Source organism: Pteronotus mesoamericanus, unplaced genomic scaffold (assembly GCF_021234165.1).
Source record: "Pteronotus mesoamericanus isolate MK-2021 breed Mesoamerican mustached bat unplaced genomic scaffold, CSHL_Meso_final contig_105, whole genome shotgun sequence".
NCBI classification, from domain to species: Eukaryota; Metazoa; Chordata; class Mammalia; order Chiroptera; family Mormoopidae; genus Pteronotus; species Pteronotus mesoamericanus.
In genome coordinates, this window is record NW_026555006.1 from 15,912,836 (window position 1) to 15,936,556 (window position 23,721).

A 23,721-nucleotide genomic window follows, 5' to 3' on the forward strand; every position below is an offset into this window, starting at 1 on the left:
AATGGGAATGTTTCCTTCAGGAGGTAACAGCACAGCAGGCAAGAGTGCACACTTTCGGTTATAAAAGGAGGAAGTAGAGAAGATCTAATATACAGCATGGTGATTATACGTAATGATACTGTATTGTATACTTGACGTTTGCTAAGAGAGTGGATCTTACGTGTTCTCACCACACACACACACACAAAGTAACTATGTGAGGGGATGGACTTGCTAATTAACTTGACTGTGGTCATGATTTGACAATGTATACATATATTCAATCATCACATTGTACACCTTTAAAAAATCACGTTGTGCAACCTAAATACATACAGTTTTTCTAGTTATACCTCAATAAAGCTGAGAAAAAATATTTCTTAAAAGAAAGTATAAACTGTCAAGCTAAAGAAAGTTTGTTGGTGAGGTGGGCAGAAAAGATGAAGGAGTTACTAGGACAAAGCATTCAGCTGGAGAGACAGTGAGAGAAATTATTAAATGTTAGAAAAATAATGGCATCGCTCTCAACAACAACATATACATTCATTCAAAACCAAATAACAGTAACTTTTTACTCCACTCTAAGTAAGTATGTAGTATACATTTATCTAATTCTTGGATTCTCACCTACTATCCAGAACTGGAGCGTTACTGTTGCTCTGTACGTTGTAAATTGCAATGGTGCCATTGTGATAGCCAACTGCTAAAAGATTAGGTGCTCCAATTGAAAAGTCCACAGCAGTAACTCCATATGGACTCTGATAAATACGTTCTGGCCACTGAATAAAAAAATTATTATATTACATTTTAAACTTAGTTTTGTAGGCCGCAGTAGGAAGGGCATGATGATGGCTGAAGGGCAGTCCGGTGGCCGTGGGGATGTAAGGAGAGTTAGTCTACATTTAGTTACTCTTCTCTTCCTGATTTCCAGTATAGATGAGAAAAAAACCTCCTTTCCTCTCCTTTGATGAATCCTCAGAGCTCAGTAATTTTAAAAAAGACAGGATGGGCTTTTACAAGAATTATCAAATTTTGGCAATCTTTCAACGGGCTTTGCACGATCATCACAGATCTACCTTCTTAAAGAAACAAATAATGGACTCCAAACAAATTATCTAGCATGTATTCTTACCATCTAGTATCTGTTTCAGACATTATTTGTATTACCTAATAATTTCTAAGCAACAGGTAGAAGCTACAAAACTCTCTAAGGTACTCTTTTCTACAACTCTGTCAAAAGTTTTACTGTTTTGTTTAATGTCTAATCTAAATGCTTTTTTGTTTTTAACACCCTACATGGAAAAGAAGACAACCTACTGATGACGAATCTTATAGCAATCCTTCTACTTGCTTAAAATTGCTTTTTCCTTTCTTTTATGCTATAGAAACCCATCTTCCTAACAGTCTTGGTATATTTATAAAAACTCTTATATGCTTTTCTGATACTTTTCTAAGCTTTTTCACCTTACATTTCTGTTCTGAGTTAAAACTGAATATAAAGCTATGTAAACTTAACAAATTGACTAGGGCTGTTTAGCAAAAAAACCAAAAACCAAAAAACCTCCCTGATTTTTACTTATTCTCTTTGAAAAATTTATGGCAATAAGATGGTCATATTAATCTATTTTATATCAGCTGAAAAAAGCAGAAATCCATCTTATAAGGTGATAGGGAACTATGATACACATATTAACAAACAACCTGGTATTAAACGAAACATAATTTTCAAGGGATTTTCACTTGCAAATTCCCTCTTCATAATTAGCAGCAATGAAAAATAATGGTTCAACTATGGACCATCAGATCTAATAGCACATAGTAGATGCTCAATAAATATTTATTAAATGAATTTATAAATGAAGTTTCATTGTTATGTATTTAAACCAAAAAAAAGTCTTGCTTGAAAAGTTGTCTTGACTTTGTTTAATTATCATATACAACAATCTATTTTATGATAATTGTGTCATCATTTAATATAATACAAATGGGTCTTATTTCTGTTTGGGTTACCATGGGATTCTTTATTGACCAGCAGCAAGCCAATCCTTTCTTTTGTTCTTTAAATCCAAAATGCCCATAGCCTACAGCCAAAAGGTCCTGAAAACCAGAAAAATACATTAAATATAAGAGAGTGTCACATACAAATATTGGCAAATGTATAAAGATGCATATAAATGAACTGTGTTTAACATAGTGATAAGACATTTCAGTTTCGATTTAAAAAATACCAGTGTACCATCTATTTTACTTCACACTTTCATCTGCCTAAGCAAAATTATAATAATAATCAGATTTTCAGATTAAAGAATATGAGCATAAGTACTCCAAAAGAATGAATTGCTAACAAATTCTTTTACATACTGAGATAATCTTCAAATATTGCATTATTACCTTATAATATCCTATAGGTCTTTTAGAATGATCTGATCATAGCAAATGTAAAATAAAAGACATTTAAGTTAAAGACAGGTGTCACAAACTGAATCCTCCCTCAAACTTCATATATAAAAGTCATAATTCCCAGTGTGATTCTATTTGAGGATAGGGCTTTTAGAAGGTATAAGGTTAAATGAGGTCATAAGGGTAGGGTCCTATTCAGTAGTATTATCAGCCCTATAAAAAAGAAGGAAAACACGAGAGCTCTCTCTCTCAACAGTGTGAGGACATAGCCATCTCAGCCAGGTTGAGAGCCTTCATCAGGAACGAAATCAGCTAGTACCTTGATTCTGGACTTACTAGCACCCAGAACTGTGAGAAAATAAATTTCTGTTGTTTAAGCCACCCAGTCCGTGGTATTTTATGATGGCAACCCGAACTGATGAGTACAGCCGATCATTTCAAGAAATGGGATTTATAAGTATATATAGACAAAAGTTAATGATTGACCAAACCCAGTCTTGTTTTTTGTAATCAGAATACCTTAATCAAAAATATTGTTACGTTTTCCCACTATCATCCTACTTTCAAGTCAAGTTTATCTTTCCCTTTACCATTCCCTCTGCCTTTAACACTCTTCATCACCATCCTTTATACTCTTGCATTAACAAACTCCTATTCACCTCTTCTAGACTCAGCATAGGCACCACTTCTTCTAAGAAGCATTCATAAGCCTCTCTTATGTGCTTCCATGGCACTATTTATTTTCTTTTATAAAGTGCATTAAAATATTATATGGGTGGGGTCTATATATAATTAGACCCCACCCATATAACTGTATCTCTAATGCCTTAACAGAGTTCCTGGCACAGAGTAAATGTTCAATAAATATTTGTAGAGTAGATTAATAACATATATAATACTAGGTCTGTCCAGAAAAAGTTCAGCCATTGTTAATATAACGAGAGTGGTTTGTGTGACATCAGTGTAACCTGGTAGCCAAGGAGGATGGACTGGAATGCACATGTATGAACACTGATGGCCTCACTGTACTAGTCAGTGGGGGGAATAGATGCCATGGAGTGAGCATGTGTACTGTGTGGCCATAATAATCAAAGTGACTGAGCAAGTAGAGCAATAGCAACAATATGCAACAAATTTTGTGTTAAGCTTGAACACTCCATGGAAACTATTCAGATGATTCAGAAAGCTGCAGCTACAGGCAACTGGGGGAGCTTCATCACAATAACATACCCACTTGTACATCACATCTTATGTGGAGTTTTTTTGTGAAACATCAAATCACCCAGGTGACTAAGCACCCCAATAGCCCAGATTTGGCACACTGTGACTTCTGGCTTTTCCCAAAACTAAAATCACCTTTGCAAGGGAAGAGTTTTAAGACCATCAGTGAGATTCAGGAAAATATGATGAGGTAGCTGATGGCAGTTGGGAGAACTGTGTGAGGTCCCAACATACCTACTTTGAAGGGGACTGAGGCATCATTGTCCTATGTACATTTCTTGTTTCTTGTATCTTGTGTCTTCTTCAACACATGTCTCTATTTTTCATACTACATGGCTGGATACCTTCTGGACAGACTTTATATATGCCATCTGTCATACATATTTTAGCTCATTCACAATTATTTAATTTTAATCATAATAGAAATACAGGGTGGGACATAGTAGGTTTACAGTTGTTCATATGGAAAATAATACAATAATTAACAAATAATAATAAAAGAATAAACTGTGTTTTGCCTACTCACAACTGTAAACCTACTTTTGCCCCAATCTCTATATTAATTTTTAAAAAGCTAGTGGAGATCCAAGATAGCAGCAGAATAGGAAGAAGCTACATTCACCTCCTCCTAGGCCCAGACTGGAATTTCAACTAAAATATACAACAATCAACCTGAAAAACCAACTGAAGATGACCTGAACAGAGAAGTGTTATAAAGAATTTACAAAGGAAGCCACATTGAAACTGGTAGAAAGAATGGAGACATTAAAAGGGCCAGGCCTGCTCCCACAGGCAGCAGCTGAGATTCTGAGGAATACTGAAGTTACAAAGCTTCCCCTTGAGAAGCATGGGCTCTCAACCCCATCCCTCACTCTCCAGTTCAAAGCACCAAAGCCAGGAAGAGGTGCCCACATAACAGCTGGCTGTGAAAATGAGCAGGGATTCTGTCCACAAGGGAGAGACCTCAGTATGCCGAAGGTACAGGCACACACTTAAAGGGCCAAGCAATAAAATCTCATTCACAGCCACTAACCCTGGGCTCTGGCAGAGAAAAGGCAGAGCAGACTATAGTCATGTGAGGAGAGAATGGGGTTTGTGGCTCTGGGAAGCAAGCTGAGGGGACAGCTGAGAGGGTCCCTGTTCTGAGTCCTTCTCCCACACTGCAGACACCACCTTTCTTGTGTGGAGTAGCCCCCTCATTATAGCATCCGCCTGAGAGAATGCACTATCTCCGCCCACTGGTCCCCATGTCATCCTACCCTACAGAGCTCATGCCCTGCTGAGAAGTCAGCTATGTGAGCCAGGGAGCAGAAGCTGGAAAGACTTAGAGGGTGTCAGTGATTGAGTTGTGTGGCTGTAAAGCAGGGGCCATTCCCTTCACTTTCCCTTGAATAGCAATCAAGATTCAGTTACAACAGGAGAGCTCATATAACCCGCAGAAGGGACATTCCTGGAGCACCCAGCTCAGGTGATCAAGGAGACAAAGAAACATGCCCCACATGAATGAACAGGAAAATATCCAGAAAGAGAACAAAATAAAATAGAGGTAAGCAATATACTAAATATAGAGTTCAAAAAAATGGTAATAAAATGCTCAAGGAACTGAATAAAAATTTAAACAGAGAGATAGCAGACATAAAAAAGGACATAGACACCATAAAAAAAAAAACTCTGCTCACAAATGAAGAATAAAATATCTGAAATGAAGAGTACACTAGAAGGAATAACAGTAGGTTGGATAAAGCAGAGGATCAAATCATTGATTTAAAATACAATGGAGCCTCTCTGGCTTCCAGTCAAGATTGCAGTGTAGGCAGACAGAGTTCGCCCTTTGCACAACCACATCAAAATTACAACTAAAATATAGAATATCCATCACTCAGAACCATCAGAAATCAAGTTGAATGGAAGTCTGATAACTACAGAATTAAAGAAACCACATCCATTGAGACTGTAGGAGGGGTGCAGAAGCGGAATAGGCTTATCACACATCCACATAAAAATTTGGAAGGGATATCAGGAGGAGAGAGCAGGCCCAGCCCCTCACCAGGTGCCCCAGCACAGGATTCCAGTCCCAGAAAGATAAGTCCCCACAACTTCTGGCTGCAAAAACCAGCAGGGATTGAGTTGGTGAAAGAAACTTCTGGAGCCCCAAGCAATTCCTCTTAAAGAACCCAAACATGGACTCACCTACTCAGACTCACTCCCTCTGAGCTCTAGCACTGGGGTAGCAGCTTGAAGGGCACCAGTGGCATACTGGGAGAGGCTGAAGTGTCTGGCATTATGGTGAACAGAAGTCATTGTTCCTTTCCTGAGCCCTCCCCCGGCAGAGCCACAGAGCCAGCAAGCTGGTGCCATGTTTGAGACTGCATCAACTTGGCTAACACTGTTTGACCCACCTTGAAGATCTTCAGAAATTCCTCCCCACCCAACTTATGGGCCCACTCAAGCTGCTTTACAACATCCTAAATCCTATCAAACAAGCAATAGCTGGACTCATTGAGCTCCAGGCCACACACTAGCACAGCCAGATTAGTTTCACAGCTTGGCTTCAACTGGGAATCTCCAAGCTCAGCACAAGTAGCAGCCCTCTCAGATTGCTTTATAGCTCAGGGAAGGTGGCTCCAGGCAAAACCAGTTGGGACTGACTTTGGCCTGCACCACCAGGGAAACCCCAGGGCCAGTGCACCCAGTGGACAGCTATAGACCATTTCAGAGCACCACCACCTTGCCGTTGCACAGCTGATCCTCCACGGAGGGCAGAGGGTTGTAGTAAATGGTCAGCACCAATCCTTGCAGCTGACTGGCCTGGGTGACTCCCTCCAATTGATCTGCCAACAATACAGACCTAACCAACAATACAAAGATGCAAGGAAAATATGACCAGCAACACTGAAAGGAAAAGAAATCAACAGAGACAAGAGGGAAGGAGGGAAGGGCGGGCAGGGAAAGGGAAGGGAAGGGGAAAGTCAAGGAACATATAGCAAGAACTCATGGACAAAACCAAAGGGGAAGAGCTGAGGGAGGGAATGAGGGAGGGGGCAAGGGAAAGTGGTGGGGGGCAGGCAGAGACAAATGTATTTAAAAATAAAGAAAGAAAGAAAGAAAAAAATTTTAAATAATATTTTAGCAAACAAAAAAAAAAAGAAGAAGAAGAAGAAGAAGAGAAAAAAAAAACCCAGAGGAACACAGTTATAAAAAATAAAATGGCAATAAATTTATACCTATCAATAATTGCCTTAAATGTAACTGGCTTAAACATGTCAATCAAAAGACATAGGGTAGCTAAATGGATAAGAAAACAAGAGACTCATATATATGTTGTCTACAAGAGACTCAGAATGAAAGATACACACAGACTAAAAGTAAAGGGATAGAAAAAGATATTTCATGAAAATTGAAAGAAAAAAAGTTTGGATAGCATTACTTACATCTGAAAAAACTGACTTTAAAACAAAGGCTATCATAAGAGACAAAAACAGATATTACATGAGAATAAAGAGATCAATCCAAGAAGAGGATAATCCTTGTAACACTTATGCACCCAATGTAGGAGCACCTAAATATATACAGCAAATCTTGATAGGCATAAAAGGAGAGAGCAATTGTAATACAGTCATAGAAGGAGATTTTACCACTACATTGACATCAATGGATAGATCTCCCCAAAAGAAAATCAACAGGGAAACAGTGGCCTTAAATGACACACTAGATCAGATGGGTTAAATTCATATTTTCAGAACATTTCAATGCAAAGAAGCAGAATACACAATCTTTTCACATAGAGAGACCATTTTAGGAAACAAGACAAGTCTCAATAAATGTAAGAAGACTGATGTAATATTGATCATCTTTTCTGACCATAATGGTATGAAACTAGAAATGAATCACAAGAAAAAAACAGAAACACACAAAAACATGGAGGCTAAATAACATGTTACTAAACAATGAATGGGTTAACAATGAGATCAAGGAAGAAATCAAAATGAGAATACAACAACCTAAAACCTATGGGACACAGCAAAAGCAATACTAAGAAGGAAATTCATAGCACTGCAGGCCTATCTCAAGAAACAAGAAAAAGCTCAAATAAACAATTTAATTTTACATTTAAAAGAACTAGAAAAAGAACAACAAGCAAAATCCAAAGTTTGTTTATAGATCCATACTAAAAGTATTTTATTTTATTAAAAATAATATATATAATTTAAACTATATGCTATTTAAGTTTTAACAAAAATGATTATAGACATTCTATTTTTGAATAACCATAACAGCTATCTTATTTTCACATAGTATCTTAAAAGATATATATATAAAATAATAAGGATAATGCTTATACATAATAGAATACAATTTAAACAAATAAATTAGTTTTGATCACTTACAAATACACTGAATATTCATTCCAAAGGTATTGCCATTACATAAAAGCATTTTGAAATAACTAGTTGAAAATCATGTCTTCAGAAGCAGTTTATGCACCCCAGGAGAAAATAAGTCTCAGTACTCTGTAATCATCTCGTTTTTACAAGCAAACATACCATTCCCCAGCTTGATGATTCATCTAATTTGTCTAAAGATTATTTTAACAGTGTAGTAGTTAAGAGCAAGAGACCTAGGGGCAGATGTGTGGGTTTGAACTCTGGCTGTTTCACTTAAGTTGCATAACTTTAGGCAAGTTGTTTATCCTTTCTGTGCTTCAATTTTCTCATCAACATAATGGGGAAATTAATACCTAACTCACAGAGATTTTGTGTTAATACAAGTAAAATGCTTATAATATGCCTGGTACATAGTAAGTACTACTTAGTACCTGCTATTATTAATAGTGATAGCATTTTAAGGAATCTCAAAATTATTTTGCACATTTTCACTGTTACTGGATGAAGTATATACTTCTGAATATAATTAATTTAAGGAGAATACAAATTTGGGTGCATGGGTTTAATAAATGTTAAAATAAATCAATTATATACTATTTTCCAGTTCATTTCTCAATATCTGATGTGGGTTCAGGGAGTGTCATGTTCCAAGTACATCTCCTAAAATCACAATGGTAATGTTTTTATATTAAAGAAGAAAAACATTTTTCATAACTATTTGTATTCCCCCTCTTTGAAACATAAACTTGCTTCAGAGGCATTCTAAAACTAGGGGTTCAAGGACTTAACAACAGCCCTTAAATGCTGGAGCAATTATTAAAATATTCAATAACTTACTGGATTTGTTTTATTCCAGGCAAGGCTGCTCACATTAAGGCCTTTGGTTAAGTCACAGGAAAAGGACCAAAGTCGTTCCAAATTGGCTGGTATTATTGATTGTTCTGCACCTATCTCTATTTCTTCTTCTTCCTTCTTAACCTCTTCTTCTACTTCTTCAATTTTTTCACCTTCTAAAAAGTCTTCAGGCTCTTCAGGTTCTGGTTCTAAAATTAAATCAAATGAAAAGATTATTGTCTTCTATACCTACGGGAGCCTGCCACAGACTCCGAACAGCATCTCCATGTACTACTGACACTACAAGCCCATTGGATCTGCTGGATCATATGGTGACAGGGCACCATGAATAGCTGCCTGGCCTGTTGCAGAATCTTCTGTTGTTCTGGGGACCCATCAAAGCTAGCAGCTTTTCAGGTCACTCAACCAATGGACCAGAGTAGCACATTTGAAGGAGGAATAGATTACTTCCAAAATGCAAAGAGGTCCATTATGTATTATGCCTCTTTTTTGATTGTAAGAGGAGCTGGATACTTCACACCACTGGAAATTTAACTGAGGTGAAAGGCCCCTGGAATTCCTTAAGATTTATTTCTCATACTGACATGCAAATGTCTTACCCATAAGTCTAGTTCTTGTTCACTAGGTCCAGTCTTCATGATGCCATCAATATAATGGACCAGTGTGATGTCTTGTTGAAGGGAAAGGTCCCTGCAGACTAAATTATGGCATAAAGCTGAAGAAGTGATATAGTCCTGTGCAAGACAGTAAAGGTGTATTGTTGGCCTGGCAAGCCAAAAGCAAATAGTTCTGGTGGTTTTTACCAATGAGTCTTGGGGGGCGGGGGGGAAGCATTCATTGTATCAATAACTACCCACCAGATACCAAAGAATGTGTTAATTTACTTAGGCAAGGAAACCTCATCTGGAACAGCAGCTGCAATTGGAATCACCACCTGGCTAAATTTGCAATAACCCCACTGTTATTCTCCAAGATCCATGTGTTTTCTTCTCAAGCCAGGTAGATGTGAGAATCAGTACTCCTGCATCTTTCAAGTCTTTGATGGTGGCATTAATCTCTAAAATCCCTCTAGATATGTGCCATTGCTTTGGCTTACGATTTTCGTAGGTAGAGGCAGCTCTAGTGGCTTTCACTTAGCCATTTCCTACCATAATAGCCCTCATTCTACAGGTCAACAATCATATGTGGAGATTCTGCCTCTTGCTGGAAATTTCTCTTCCAAGTACATGTTCTGGAACAGGGCAAATAACCACAGGATGTGTTCCAGTGGCCCACTGGACCCACTGTAAGATGGGCCTGAGCTAAAGCCCCATTGATCACCTGACCTCTATATGTCCTTACTGTCTGACTAGTGGACCACAGTGACATTGTGGCTCTTTAGGAATTACTGTCAATTCAGAGCCAGCATTCTGTTATCCTTGAAATTCTAGTAAAAGCCTCTAAGTCCCTATGGGAGAAATATTCACAGTATATGTTTTTGGCAGTGTAGTGGGATGCCTTCTCAATGGGATCCAGTTTCCCCTTCATTCAGTGATTTCTAGGTTATGGACTGGCTAGGGATTGGTTGAGGGGCTATGACTTTGGGTGTGTCAATTAAGACTTCTGTTCACTTGACCTGGAATTCTTTTTCCTATACAGGATCAAGTAAGACTTTAGGAAGAAACTACCTGTTATGGGCTGAATCGTGTCTCCACAAAATTAATATATTGAAACCCTAACCCCTGGTACCTCAGAATGTAATGGTATTTGGAGACAAGGACTTTAAAGAGGTGACTAAATTCAAATAAGGCTGTTAGTATGGGTCCTAATCCAGTATGACTGGTATCTTTATAAAAAGAAGAAATTTAGACATACTGAGAGATACAAGGGATGCACATGCAAAGAGAAAACACCATGTAAAGAGACATCAAGAGGGTGACCATCTGCAAGTCAAGGAGGCCTAAGAGGAAATCAACTCTGCTGGCATCTCGATCTAGGACTTCCTGCCTCCAGAACTTTGAGATGTAAATTTCTATTGTTTAAGCCACCCAGTTTGCAGTATTTTGTTCCGGTAGCCCCCTGCAAACTAATACACCACCTACCTATTTCTCTTTTAGGGGCGTCATGATCAACTAGCCAATGCCATGGATCTCTGTGAGTCAGGCTATTCTGGTTATTGGTTATTGCTTCATCCATTATAGTAAGCACGCCTACGTGTGTGTGTGTGTGTGTGTGTGTGTGTGTGTGTGTGTAAGTGCTCCCATTGAGCCCCTGCTTCCTCAGGGTCCAATTATCCTTATTGTATTTAATTATCCCAGTTCAGCGGCAGCAGTTCCTGTAATTTCTGAACTACCGAGAAGAGTGACCACAGATCTCTTCAAGGATGCTAGTCTCTCACTCTCTCTTTCTTCTCCTTCTGCCCCGCCAACCCGTAAAGTATGCTCACTCAAATCTTCTTTTCAAGTGTACGTTCCTAATCTTTTTGTGCCTCTGTAACGTTTCCTTAGTCATTTCTTCTACTGCTCACTTTTACTACCTCTGTAACTTTCTTTTCTTTTTTTAAAATGAAACAATTGGGGTGACACTGGCCAACAGGATCATATAGGTTTCAAGTGTAACTTTTTAAATATACTTTGAAAACGAAGGGTATTGGCCCCCCCACCTCACAAATTTATTTCTTACAATGTGGTGAAAAGTGTGTTATCTGTACCCTCCTGGAGTGGGTCTTAAGGTCATCATGATAATCATTCTAACATTCTAAAGTCCCTAAGGCTTTGAATACCTTTCTCTACAGTACACTGGGGTAAATCGGACATTTCGACTTCATTTAGTGAAGGTCACATTTTGGTCTATTAGAAAACCAAAACAAACAAACAAACTGTTAGAGCCATTTCTAATCCCTTGAGCTACAATACTGAAACTAGAATCTCTGCCGAATGGATTCATATAACAATTCTGGCCTTATCTAACTTTATATACCTTCCATCATTATCCTACACCCTAAACACCAATTCCCACATATATTCCCCAGATTTCTGCCTGTATAAACTGGAAAAATCAGCAGTCAGCTCTCCAAAAAGTCAAAGCAACCCAAAATGATATGTGTAACTAAAGTTTCAAAATATATAAAACAAAAATAATAAATCTAAAGGGAGAAATAAAATTCATAGCTACAGTTGGAGATTTTAACACCCCCCCTTTAGTAACTGATAAGAATTGAGTACATAGATAACCTGAACATCACTATTGACCAACTTAATCTGATTGACATTTATAAAACACTCCATCCAAAAACATCAGAAAACATATTCTTCTCAAGTACCATAGCACATTCTTCAAAATAGGACATATTGTGGATCATAAAATAAACTTAGCAAATCTAAAAAAAATCATTAAAGGTATAATTTAGGGCCACAATGGGATTACTTAGAAATATATAACAGAAAGATAGTTAGAGAATACCAAAATATTTGGATATTAAGTAACACCTTTATAAATAACACATGTCAATGAAAAAGTCTAAGATATTTAAAAATATTTTTAATAAAATGAAAATACAACATATTCAGATTTTATGAAATTCAACTAAAGCAGTACTTAGAAGGCATATATTAGAAAAGAAGGAAGTTAAATATACAATGTCTGACATATGATCCACCCATTCCAAGCTTAGGTATTGGCCTAAGGGAAATGAAAGCAAATGTCTGCACAAAGACTTGTACACAAATGTTGATACCAACTTTATTTGTAATTGTCCCAAATTGGAAACAAATATCAATCAACAGGTGAAAGGATAAGCATAGAGTAGAATATTCACACAATGCAACACTAGTCAGTAACGAAAGACATGAATTACTGATCTATGCAACAACATAAGTGAATCTAAAAATAATTTTGCTGAATTAAAAGAAACTAGGTAAAAGAGCATAACGTATAATTAAATTTCTGTGTAATTCTAGACAATACAAACTAATCCATATAGTGATATAAACATAAATCTACTCAATGACCCAACAATTCCATCTCTAGGTATTTACCCCAAGAGAAATAAAAGCATACGTCCACAAAAAAGACATACAACAATGATCATGGCAGCTTTACCCATAATATCCAAAACTTGAAACAATCCAGTTATCTATTAATAGATAAATGAATATAAAAATTATTATGGTGTATTCATGAAATGAAACAGTGCTTGGGAAAAAATGAACTACATATATACGCATCAACCTAGATGAATCTCAAAAACATTATGTTGAGTGAAAGAAGCCAGACACCAGACAATACTTACTAAATGAACCCACTTATATGATATACCAAAACAGTTGATCTATGGTGAGAGAAATCAGGTAATGCCTTCTGGGAGGTGGGTAAGGTTTAACTGGAAACAGCACAAGGGAACTTTAAGGATTGATTGGATATATTCCTTATTTCAGGTAGGGTACTACTTGCAAAGACTTATATATTTTCAAAATGTATCAAATTATACAGTTAAAATATCTTCATTAAATTGTATGTAAATCTTATCTCATTAAAACTTTTTCTACAGTATTTACATTTCTGAGATACATTTAAAGAAGTGATCTATCAACAGTTTTTAAAATGTCAAAATATACAGTATAAAATTTCAACCTTATAACTCTTTAAATATGGGGTTAAAAGTTTACACATATGATGAAAATGTTAAATATCAAACTAATACGAAGGAAGGGACATAGTTTTTCAATAATCTTGGAGAGAAGGGACATAGTTTTACAACCATTTGTCACACATGTTATTTGTAACCTAATTTTTTGATGTAGAAGTTTGATTTTGACTTGAGGGATTAAGAAAGATATCATGAAGCAGTTTGGCCTAATGCATACATGAAAGATGGGAATACAATAGGCAAAGATGGGATGGATAGAAGGGTGGACTAAGTATTTTCCAACCAAAGGTAAGGAAGGAATGTTTAGTTTTTGTAGGGGGAATTTGGTAAGTCTAATACAGGGTCTAATTTAGGGTCTCCAATGTCATACAATGGGATAAAGTAGTCTGTGGCCAGATTACAATTATCTTTGTACAACACATATGAAGTTTGTCATTTATTCTGGGCAATGGGAAGTTACTGAAGATTTTTAGCAGTTAAATGCCATGTTCAAACCTGTGTTTATGATACATCAGCATGGCAAGATGGCAGAGTGGGAAGAGAATTGGAATGAAATCAAAAGATCTTGGCTGAATGCCTAGCTTTGTCATGGACAATATAACCTTAGAAAGTTTATATAGCCTTTATTTTCTTCATTCAAATATTGGAAAGTTGCATTAGATCATCTCAAAAATCCTTCAAAATATTCTGAGGACACATGAGATGAGATTTGTAGCAATGAGAACAGAAAGAAGGACCCTGTTATAAAATTAAGGAGAGGAAATGAAAGCCAGAACCTGGGAAATACCAATGGCAATTGAAAAGTTTGAATGTGAGAGAATAATTGAATGCAGGGACACGGGAACCGCAGATGCTTATGAAGTTTTGAATTTAAGGGACTATGACTTGCTGTGGGCTTTCTAGTCTGGTCTCTACTATTACTCGCATGTTTAGTGCTGAAAGTTACATAAACACATATTCTCATAAGTGATAACCCAGTTGAGATTACATTTAGAAATAATAATACCATTTAACTTTTTAAATTTTTTGAGTTTGTCTAAATGTGATTATTTCTTTAAATACCTTTTAAAATAGGAAGCTGCCGATAAGCTGCAAGTTTGGGCTGAAATATATTTTCCATTAGAACTCGTTCCATAAAAAATAAGTCCTGCTGAAACTTTTCAGATTTGAATATTGCATCTGAGTGGTCTTCTTGATCATCATGCATTTTAGACAGAATTACATTTTCTATTTCCATTATAGAACTAGCTTCACTATCTATAAAATACGAACATAATGTAATGATAAGACAAATAATGTTAGATAATTTGTGCATTCTAAATATTTTAAAAATGACATTTTGTCATTACTGTTTTCTTCTAGTATGCAACAACTTCAATAGACATTTATTGAATATCTTTTATATACCAAGCATTTGCAATATATACATATATTACCTTGTTTTGAAATTACCAACCACTCAAAAATGTAGTTTTCAAAAGATAATTTTCATCTCTATACATTTTTTATTCCAATTAAAATAAGATAATCAGTCTTCAGATGAAGGTCTGATCTGATTATTAATTTATAGGAATATTATACAACTCTGTTAATTTTTTATTGATACTATAATAAATTTTCAAAAACTTAGTGGATTAAAAACATGCAAATTTACTGACTTAGAGTACTGTAGGTTAGAGGTCTGGCTGCAGGTCTCACTGGGCTAAAGCCAAGAAGTCAGCAGAGTTATGTTCCTTTCCAGAGGCTCTAGAGGAGAATTCATTTCCTTGTTTTCTCCAGTTTCTAGGCCACCCACACCCTTCCCCCATCTTCAAAGTCTGCAACATTACCTCTCTCTGACCACAGCTGGGAAAGATCCTCCATTTTTAAGTACACATGTGCTTAGATAGGGCCCACTCAAATGGCACAAAATAATCTCCTCCTTTAAAGATCTTCATTCAAGTACAACAGGAAAGCCTCTTTTGCCATGTGAGGTAATATGTTTACAGGTTCCAGGAATTGGGATGTGTACATAACCTAGCACACTCTTACTTTAAAAACCAAATAAAGGGCAGTCCTGCATTCATGAAGATGGCATAGACACATTTTTACCTGTTTTTCCTACAACGTACAACTAAAAACCCTGGACTATTTATATTGTCTTCTTCCAAAGACTTTTAAAGCTTTCTTATGCCATTTATATATAGTATATATGTTTAATATATTATATTAAACATAATATAATATAGTATATTATATTATATATAATTTTATATTATGTTATATATAAATTTATATATGTTACATTTATATATTATATATAAATGACATAAGAAAGCTTTAAAAGTTTTTGGAAGAAGAAGACAAAGCAACTAGAGTCATCAGGACCCAAGGAATGACAGTCGTGAATTCTCTGGGTTCTCTTATTGCCATGTATATTCCAAACGCAGAGCTGAAGAAGCAAGCAACTTGGAAACACAAATAGATGCAGGCCAAAAAAAAGCCTAAAAAGAAGCCTCTTCTCTCTAGCCAAAGAGTCAGGAAAAAGACAGCCTTGCAAGAAAGAAAACTTTTATGTTATAACCACTCTACTCCAGACAAACACCACAGAAAAAAAGAAACACACATGCCATAAAGGCCACGTAAGGAGCCTAGACATCCACCTGTGCCAGGTTGTAACAAGGTATTCCAAATCCCAGCTTTACAGTGGGTGCCATGTCAGGGAAGGCTCAGTGGGTAACCAGGACCTTCATGCCTACCAAACATAATCGCCAATTGGGGAACATGGAATTTCACAACTACCTAGAAGTAAAAAGGTGACTTTCCTCCCAACTAGAATAGCCAGAGTTGGACTGGTAAATAAGAACTTACATCACTGCTCAACAATAATGAGGCCAACTCCCACTCTATGGTGCCAAGTGAGGCTTCTTGTGGAACAGTAATGAGACTCCCTTCTCCTTCCATCCATGAAGGTATCAATGGAAGTCAGAGATCCCCACCCACTTCCAACCAGCAGTAATGAGAAGACCCCATCCCTTAATACGATTGGAGGCCAAGTAGAAAACATGGACTTCTACCTCACCTGACAGCAATGAAGCAGTGAACTCCACTTTCCCTTGTCAGAATAGTGTCAAATAAAGCCTGTTAATGAAAAGTTTAAAAAAGACCCTGACTTTCATAACATAATATCCCAAATTTCCAGGTTTCAATTAAATGTCATTCATCATATCAAGAATCAAGAAAATCTCAACTTAAATTTTTAAAAATGACAATCAATAGACACCAATATTAAGATGACAGGTGTTTAAATTATCTGACAGTTTAAAACAGCCATCATAAAAATGTTTTAATAAATATTTATGAGCACACTTGAGACAAATGAAATAACAGAAAGTATCATAAAAAATAAAGTCTTAGTAAATCAGCAAGAGAAAGAAATGAAAATTTTAGAACTAAAAAAGACACTGCCTAAAATTTTAATACTCAATAGATGGTTTGACAGCAGAATAGAGTCAGTGAACTTAAAAAGAAAACATGAAAAATTACCTAATCTAAGAAACAGAAAGAAAAAGAATCTGAAAAAAATAAACAGAGCCTCAGAAAAACAAACAAACAAACAACAAAAATTAACATTCAGGTCACTGGTACACCAAAAAGAAGTAAAAGGAAGGGGCTGAAAAAATTGTGAAGAAATAATAGCTGAAAATTTCTAAAATTTGGCAAAGAAGAATGACACACAGACTTAAGAAACTGAGTAAATTGAAAAAGAGGATAAATACAAAGAAATCACACTAAGGCACATCATACTCAAATTTTTGAAAACAAAAACAAAAATAGCTAGGAAGCAGTAAGAAAGAAATGACACCTCATATAAAGGGGAAATACATTAAATAGCAGCAGTTTTCTCATCAGAAATCATGGAGGCCAGAAGAAGTAACAGATTATTTGAGTGTTGAAAGAAAAGAACTATTCAACCCAGAATTTTATATCCACTGAAAATATTCTATAGAATAAAAGGGGAAATTAAGGTATTATCAGATGAAGGAATGTAAGAGAATTTGCTGCTAACAGATCTTCCCTAAGAATAGCTGAAGGGAGTTCTATGAACAGAAATGAAATGATAACAAAAGGAATATTGGAACATCAAAAAGGAAAACAGAACAGTGGATAAAAACGTGGATAGATACAAGACACTGTTTCTCTTGAGGTTTCTTAATTATATTTGATGGTCGACACTGTCATCCACTGTCTGATGTAGTTCTAAATGTAAAAATATTTCTGCTAGATATTTAAAGGAAATATTTAAAGTAAACATGTAAATATAGAAGAGTAAAAGGATACAAAGGCAGGTAAGATTTCTACACTTAACTTTAACTGGAAAAATGTCAAAACCAGTGGATTATGATGCTATGTATGTATAATGCCATATATAAAGCAAAACTAAAAAGCTAGACAAAACTCAAAAACACTATAAATAAATTGAAGTGGAATTGTAAAAAATATGTATATTTGAATTACCAACATGAACAATGGGGAAAAAGAGAGAAACAAAATCAGGCAGAACAAATAGAAAACAAATATTGGCAGACTTGAACCTTACTAGATCTATAATTACATTAAATATAAATGGTCTAAATATATCAGTTTAAGTCAGAAACTGACACAGATTAAAATCATAAACCAAATATGTAATATCTACAAGAAACCTATTTGAAATATACAATATATCTAAGTATAAAGTAAAATGGTAAAAAAAATATGTATTTTATATGTATATATAAAGCAAAATGGTAAAATATACCATTTTTCAGGCAAGCAACCAAAGGTAAACAGAAGAGGCTACATAAAAATCAGTTAAATCTTATTTCAGAGTAAAAGAAATTACCAGAGTCAAGCAGCTTTATGTAACAATTGCACCAAGAAGACATAATAATCCTAAATGTTTATGCAGCAAAAAACAAGGCTGTAAACTTTGTAAAGGAAAAACTGCTGGAACTGAAAGAAGAAACAAACAAATCCAAGATTTGATAGAATAACTAGACAGAAAATCAGCAATGATACAAAAGAACTCAACAACACCAACCGAAACATCTCATTGACATCCAATGAAAATCAAATACATATTTTTTTCAGGTGCACTTGGAACATATACCATGATAGACTATATATATTCTAGACCATAAAGGAAACTTAACATATTTTTTTAAAAAAGAAATTGTTGTGTTTTTCAAAGACCAGGCAGAGAAAGTACAAAAGAAGATACAGACCATTATCCCTCATGAATATAGACACGAAAATACTTTTCATTTTCCACCAGAAAGAAAATATCGTAACTGCTTAAAAAATAATTTATTGAAAAATGTAATTTTTCCTTTGTTTCTCTTCCCTAGGAGATACATAGGCAAAAATATTGCTATGTAAGATATTTGAGACATTACTATCTATGTTTTCTTCTAGAATTTTTAGTTTCATGACTAAAAAGCTTCTTCACAGCAAAAGAAACCATCAACAAAATGAAAAGGGAACCCATTATATGAGAGAACATATTAGCCAATAACATCTGATAAGGAGTTAATTGACAGGTCTCAGAGGGGATGGTGGTGGGAGGGGCTGGAAGAGATCAGCCAAAGAATATATATGCACAGACTATGGACACAAACAACAAAGTAGGAGCAGGGTGGGGCAGGGGGAGGGGTGGGGTAGAATGAGGAACATCTGTAATAGTGTCACCAAGGAAAAAAAAAAACGCCATGCAAAAACATCATTCAAAAAACTGAACTCTCACTTTTTTCTGTAGTACTTCCAGGCCCTCTTTGGTCTTGATCTTTAGGAGGTATGCTTGCTTTATTACTTGAATCAATTATAGATTGTTTTACTGGTAAAGATGAAAGCTCCAGAGCATTATAAGAATCGTACAAATCCCAAGTAGTAGACATTATGCCTAAATAAAGAGACAGAAAGGTAAAAATTATGATAAACCAAATTCTAATTCATAGCTTATAAATAACTAGTCATAGCAGAATCTACGATAAGAATATCTACTGTCTAGAAAAAAAGTACTACTGTTTAACCATAATGGCAAGAAGTGGATAAAAATAAAAAAGAAATAAATCACTAAGCACCTTAAGAGATCCTTAGCCTTCAAACTTTTAGCACCTACAAATACTTTAGTGTTTTAGTGATAGCTCCAAATTACCTTCACCATCTTCTCTGATCCCCACACCTCCCACCCCTTTACACAAGCTGGTGCAGCGTGATCTTACGAGTCTGTTGATATGGACTGTGTTGATACAGGCACAGACCATCATATTATAACAAGATTTTAATGTTTCTTTACTATGGTTAACATACAACATGTTATATTCTATAGAATGTATTTATTATAATCATCTAATTCCATTTTATCAAGAAAAATCCTATATACTTATTTGAAAAGATTGTACATATTGGGGAAATGACAGACTCTGTTCTCAAAAAACTGGTAAAGTGGTATTGTTTTTAAATTCCATTTTAAGTTTTTTGTTTATCTTATTTATTCAAATGAGCAAATATTACAATGACTCCAAAAGAATGCTCCCAACCCTTCATTGCTGATATAAAGATGGAAGGCTTATGCAACAATTATTTTATCAGTGACCATATGATGACATATTCTTACATGCTAAACTTACTAAACTTCCAGTTCAACTATAATGACTTAATAAAGAATTTTCCCCTGAAAATAAAAGCAGGATCTGGATCTAATATATGCAACCACTTCATTGTTAGAAGTTTTATTTTCATAATGTAAAATGAAGGCTCTCTGACATTCAACAATGTTTTCAATTAGAAGGAATCTTAACTCACATTTTACAATAACATTTCTATCTTTTGAACTTATTTTAATAGTATCTAGCCAAATCATACACAGAATAAATACTTAGTACATATTGCTGAATTGAAAAGGGTATAATTTCTATGTTCATGAAGTAAAAGAACATAGAAAGAAATTGTCTTTGAATATTGAATTACTTACCCTTTTTCTTCCTTAAACTGAAAGTTTATTAGGTTGTATATGTAGACATATATTGTTACATGGCTACTAATAAAATAATTGTAAAATGTTAGAGTGATTTACAGTTGTTTCTTCTTTGAAGATAGTAACACTGGTAATTTTATATTTGTTCATTTGAGTAAATTAGTCTAAGAAGTAGAAAAATCTCCAATTACATGCCATAATATCATCTACAAGATGGAATAATAAATAATGAATGATTATAACCTTCCAATTTTATGTTGTTATTAAAGGGAGCTATGTTAACTAGTATCAGGAAAAGTATTCCTACTTATATCCATGTTTTGAGCATTTTTGAGACTCAGATATGTCTAAATAGTTTTTAAAACTATAAAGACATTGTTTCTTTCTAGTAGTTTTAACTCAGAGTATAAAAGAATAGCAATTGGCTATATAACATTTACAGAAAAATAATTTTACTATTTAGCGGAGTAAAAAAGATATGATCACTGTAAAAAAAAAAAAAAGGAAGGTAAATATGACTTGTATGTCCATCACCCAGAGATAATAACTGCTAATATTCTGGTATATGTCCTTCCAGATTCACATATAAATGTATTTGTATGCAGCAAATATGTGTATATTTTAATAAAATGAGCTCATATCACATAAAATTTTATTAAAAAGTTTTTATTGTAGTATAGTATATTTAGAAGACAAAGTAGTTTTATGAAATCTTCAAAGTTTTAAGATTTAACTGTATTTTCAAAAGTTAGCCAGAAACACTAATACATTTATTGTATTATCCATTTATTTGTAATGCCACCTTTATCATAAATTACTATGTGTGTATATATATATATATATATACACACACACACATATATATATATATATATATGCTGTTAGCTGAGAAAATTTTTCCTCACTTTTTGTGAATCTTTACAGAAGAAACATCAGCTAAATTAACACTTCTGGCCTATCTCCCTCATTTGCTCATTACCAGGGAAAGAGAAGTGACTAATTCTATAGAAGAGTTTGGAAGGAATTATAGTTCAGTCACTTCTGGATTCTTTTGTTAGGTCTGCTAACTTGCAGGAGCATGCCTTCTGGCCTGTTCTCACCTCTACAGAGGAGATCTATACTTGGCTAGTTGTGCCAATTACTGTTGGTAAGTTCTATTCTGGAGGTAAGAAATAGGAAGTCCACTTAGCCACAGATTTATGGCTATATTTTTCAATTAACTTTACCAGTAATAAAGATAATATTTTGAATTCCATCTCTCTGACTTCTAAATCTCTTTCAATTTCATCCAAAATCAGTGAAGGAAGACATCTGTAAAACTTTAACATTTAGTTGGTCTGTATCCAAATTCTTTAGTATAAACTGTCTTTTATTATTTTAATAAAATTTTCATTGTGAAATATATACCATTCACTGAAGGGTGTATAACACATGTATATGTGTGGTGTCAAGAAAGACTTAATACCATGTACTTAGCAGCCATAATAGGAAATTGAACATCCCTAGGTGCTTAGAAATCCCCTGGGTGTCCTTCTCTCATAGCTCTCTCCCTTCTAGCTACCTCCAAAAGAAGTATCCACTTTCCCTAACTTTTGGATTGGACATTCTCTTGCTTTAAGTCTTTCTTTTTTCCTCCGTAGCAGATGCTGCTGGTGCCCTCTCCATTTCCACTCTGCATTACCTCCTACTGGCCAGCCTCCAATTGCTAGAACCTGTATTTCTTTGCTTAGGGTCATCTTTTGCACCAAGGCCACTTTGAAGTCCAAGAATGTTAAGGAACTAACAAGTCTATCAGCCCTCAGACAATGATTTAGAAAAAGCTGGGCCTAGTGAGATAACTCTGGATCCCAGAGTTCTCTAATAGTATTAAACTTCAGTCACCCAAATAGGTAATTTGTTAAATAACATAACCTTCGTTAGCTCCCTACCCTTTGTTTCACTTACTTTCTCCCCTACAAGTGTTTCTTAGGATCACCACCGAAATAAATTACACACACTCAAATCCTTTTCTCGGAGGCTTCTTCTTAGAGAACCCCATGTAAGACTCTCTGACATATGTATACCTATACGATGTATTCCTAGTTTTGAAAAATGGAATAGCAAACACTCTCACAGATGCATAAGAAGAGAACAAAATCGCCGCTATTAGATGAGGACTCTGAGGAGAAGGTAATTAGAACAGTCTGGGCTGCAGTCTGACTTCAGCTTCCTTAAGCGTTTACAGGAGCCACTCATAGGGAAAATACAGGGAAACAGAGTGTCACCGATAACCCACGGAGGGCACGTGACAAGCTAGGCACTGAATATCCTGTGAAAATATGATCAGAGTAACTGCGCTGCTCTATACTTTCTGATCACCATGGTTTCTCTACAACTCTCAGGAGCAGGGTGTAACAGAAGATGTCTGTGCATGAAATGAGTTTTCTCACCTTTTCTAAAGAGGCCTGTTGGAAAGGAACTACATTAAGAATGGTAAAGCCAAGCTAGATACAGAGAAGAATCTGGGCAGATTCACCTGAGCATTCTATCCTCAGGGTAAGAAGATGGGACTTGGCAATTTCTAGTTCCACAGTTAAGGAGCTGGGAAGTCACCATTCTGTCCTAAGAACAAGTAAAAAGTTAAACAGACAGAAAATCAGCAGCTCTTCTTGGATCTAACAGGGAGGTAAGGGCACAGAAAACTGCTGCCTCCCAAGATTGGAGAGATAAACAGGCAAATACAGGAAATCATGGCTTCTTTGGAGCAGAGACTCAGGAGTGGGAACCACTGTGGAAACCAGTGCTGGGGTACGAAAACCTGAATTGTACTAGGAGTTGCTGGAGAATTCCAGGATGACCCAGTCACAGAGAGACTTCACATTTTGTGATCTGTAACTCTAGGAGCTTGACCAGATTCCCACAGTAAGTATCAGGGAAAATAATGCTCTCATGGTTCTGGTGATGGGGAGGGGTAATGAAACATTTTTAAATACACCAGGGCCCTCTTTTCTTCTTAACGAGGTCCGCCCTCAGAGAAACTAGTTAACCAGAGACAACCTGCTAGGTCATTAGTATGAGCCTAACTGACCTGAGGAAAGAAAAATACTTAGGACCAGTGCATTCGCGCCATCCTGTCCCACCTAAGGGGGAAACAAACAAACAAACAAAAACAGAAAAAAAACATTTGTGAAGTTCACAATGTGTTTTAGTTATCATTGTACAAGTGTTTTATCTCCTTCGTTAAATCCACGCCTTAGTATTTTATTATTTTGGGAGCT

General features: G+C 35.5%; 1 protein-coding gene across 1 annotated transcript in view; it reads right to left on the bottom strand.

The window, feature by feature from the left end:
- The window catches only part of DNAI4 (dynein axonemal intermediate chain 4), an 89,060-nt gene that overhangs the window by 18,173 nt on the left and 47,166 nt on the right, over positions 1–23,721 (bottom strand). The window contains 5 exon segments of the mRNA XM_054572654.1: positions 607–758; positions 1,990–2,076; positions 8,823–9,028; positions 14,530–14,724; positions 19,232–19,387. Coding sequence (XP_054428629.1) covers positions 607–758; positions 1,990–2,076; positions 8,823–9,028; positions 14,530–14,724; positions 19,232–19,387 — 796 coding nt within the window.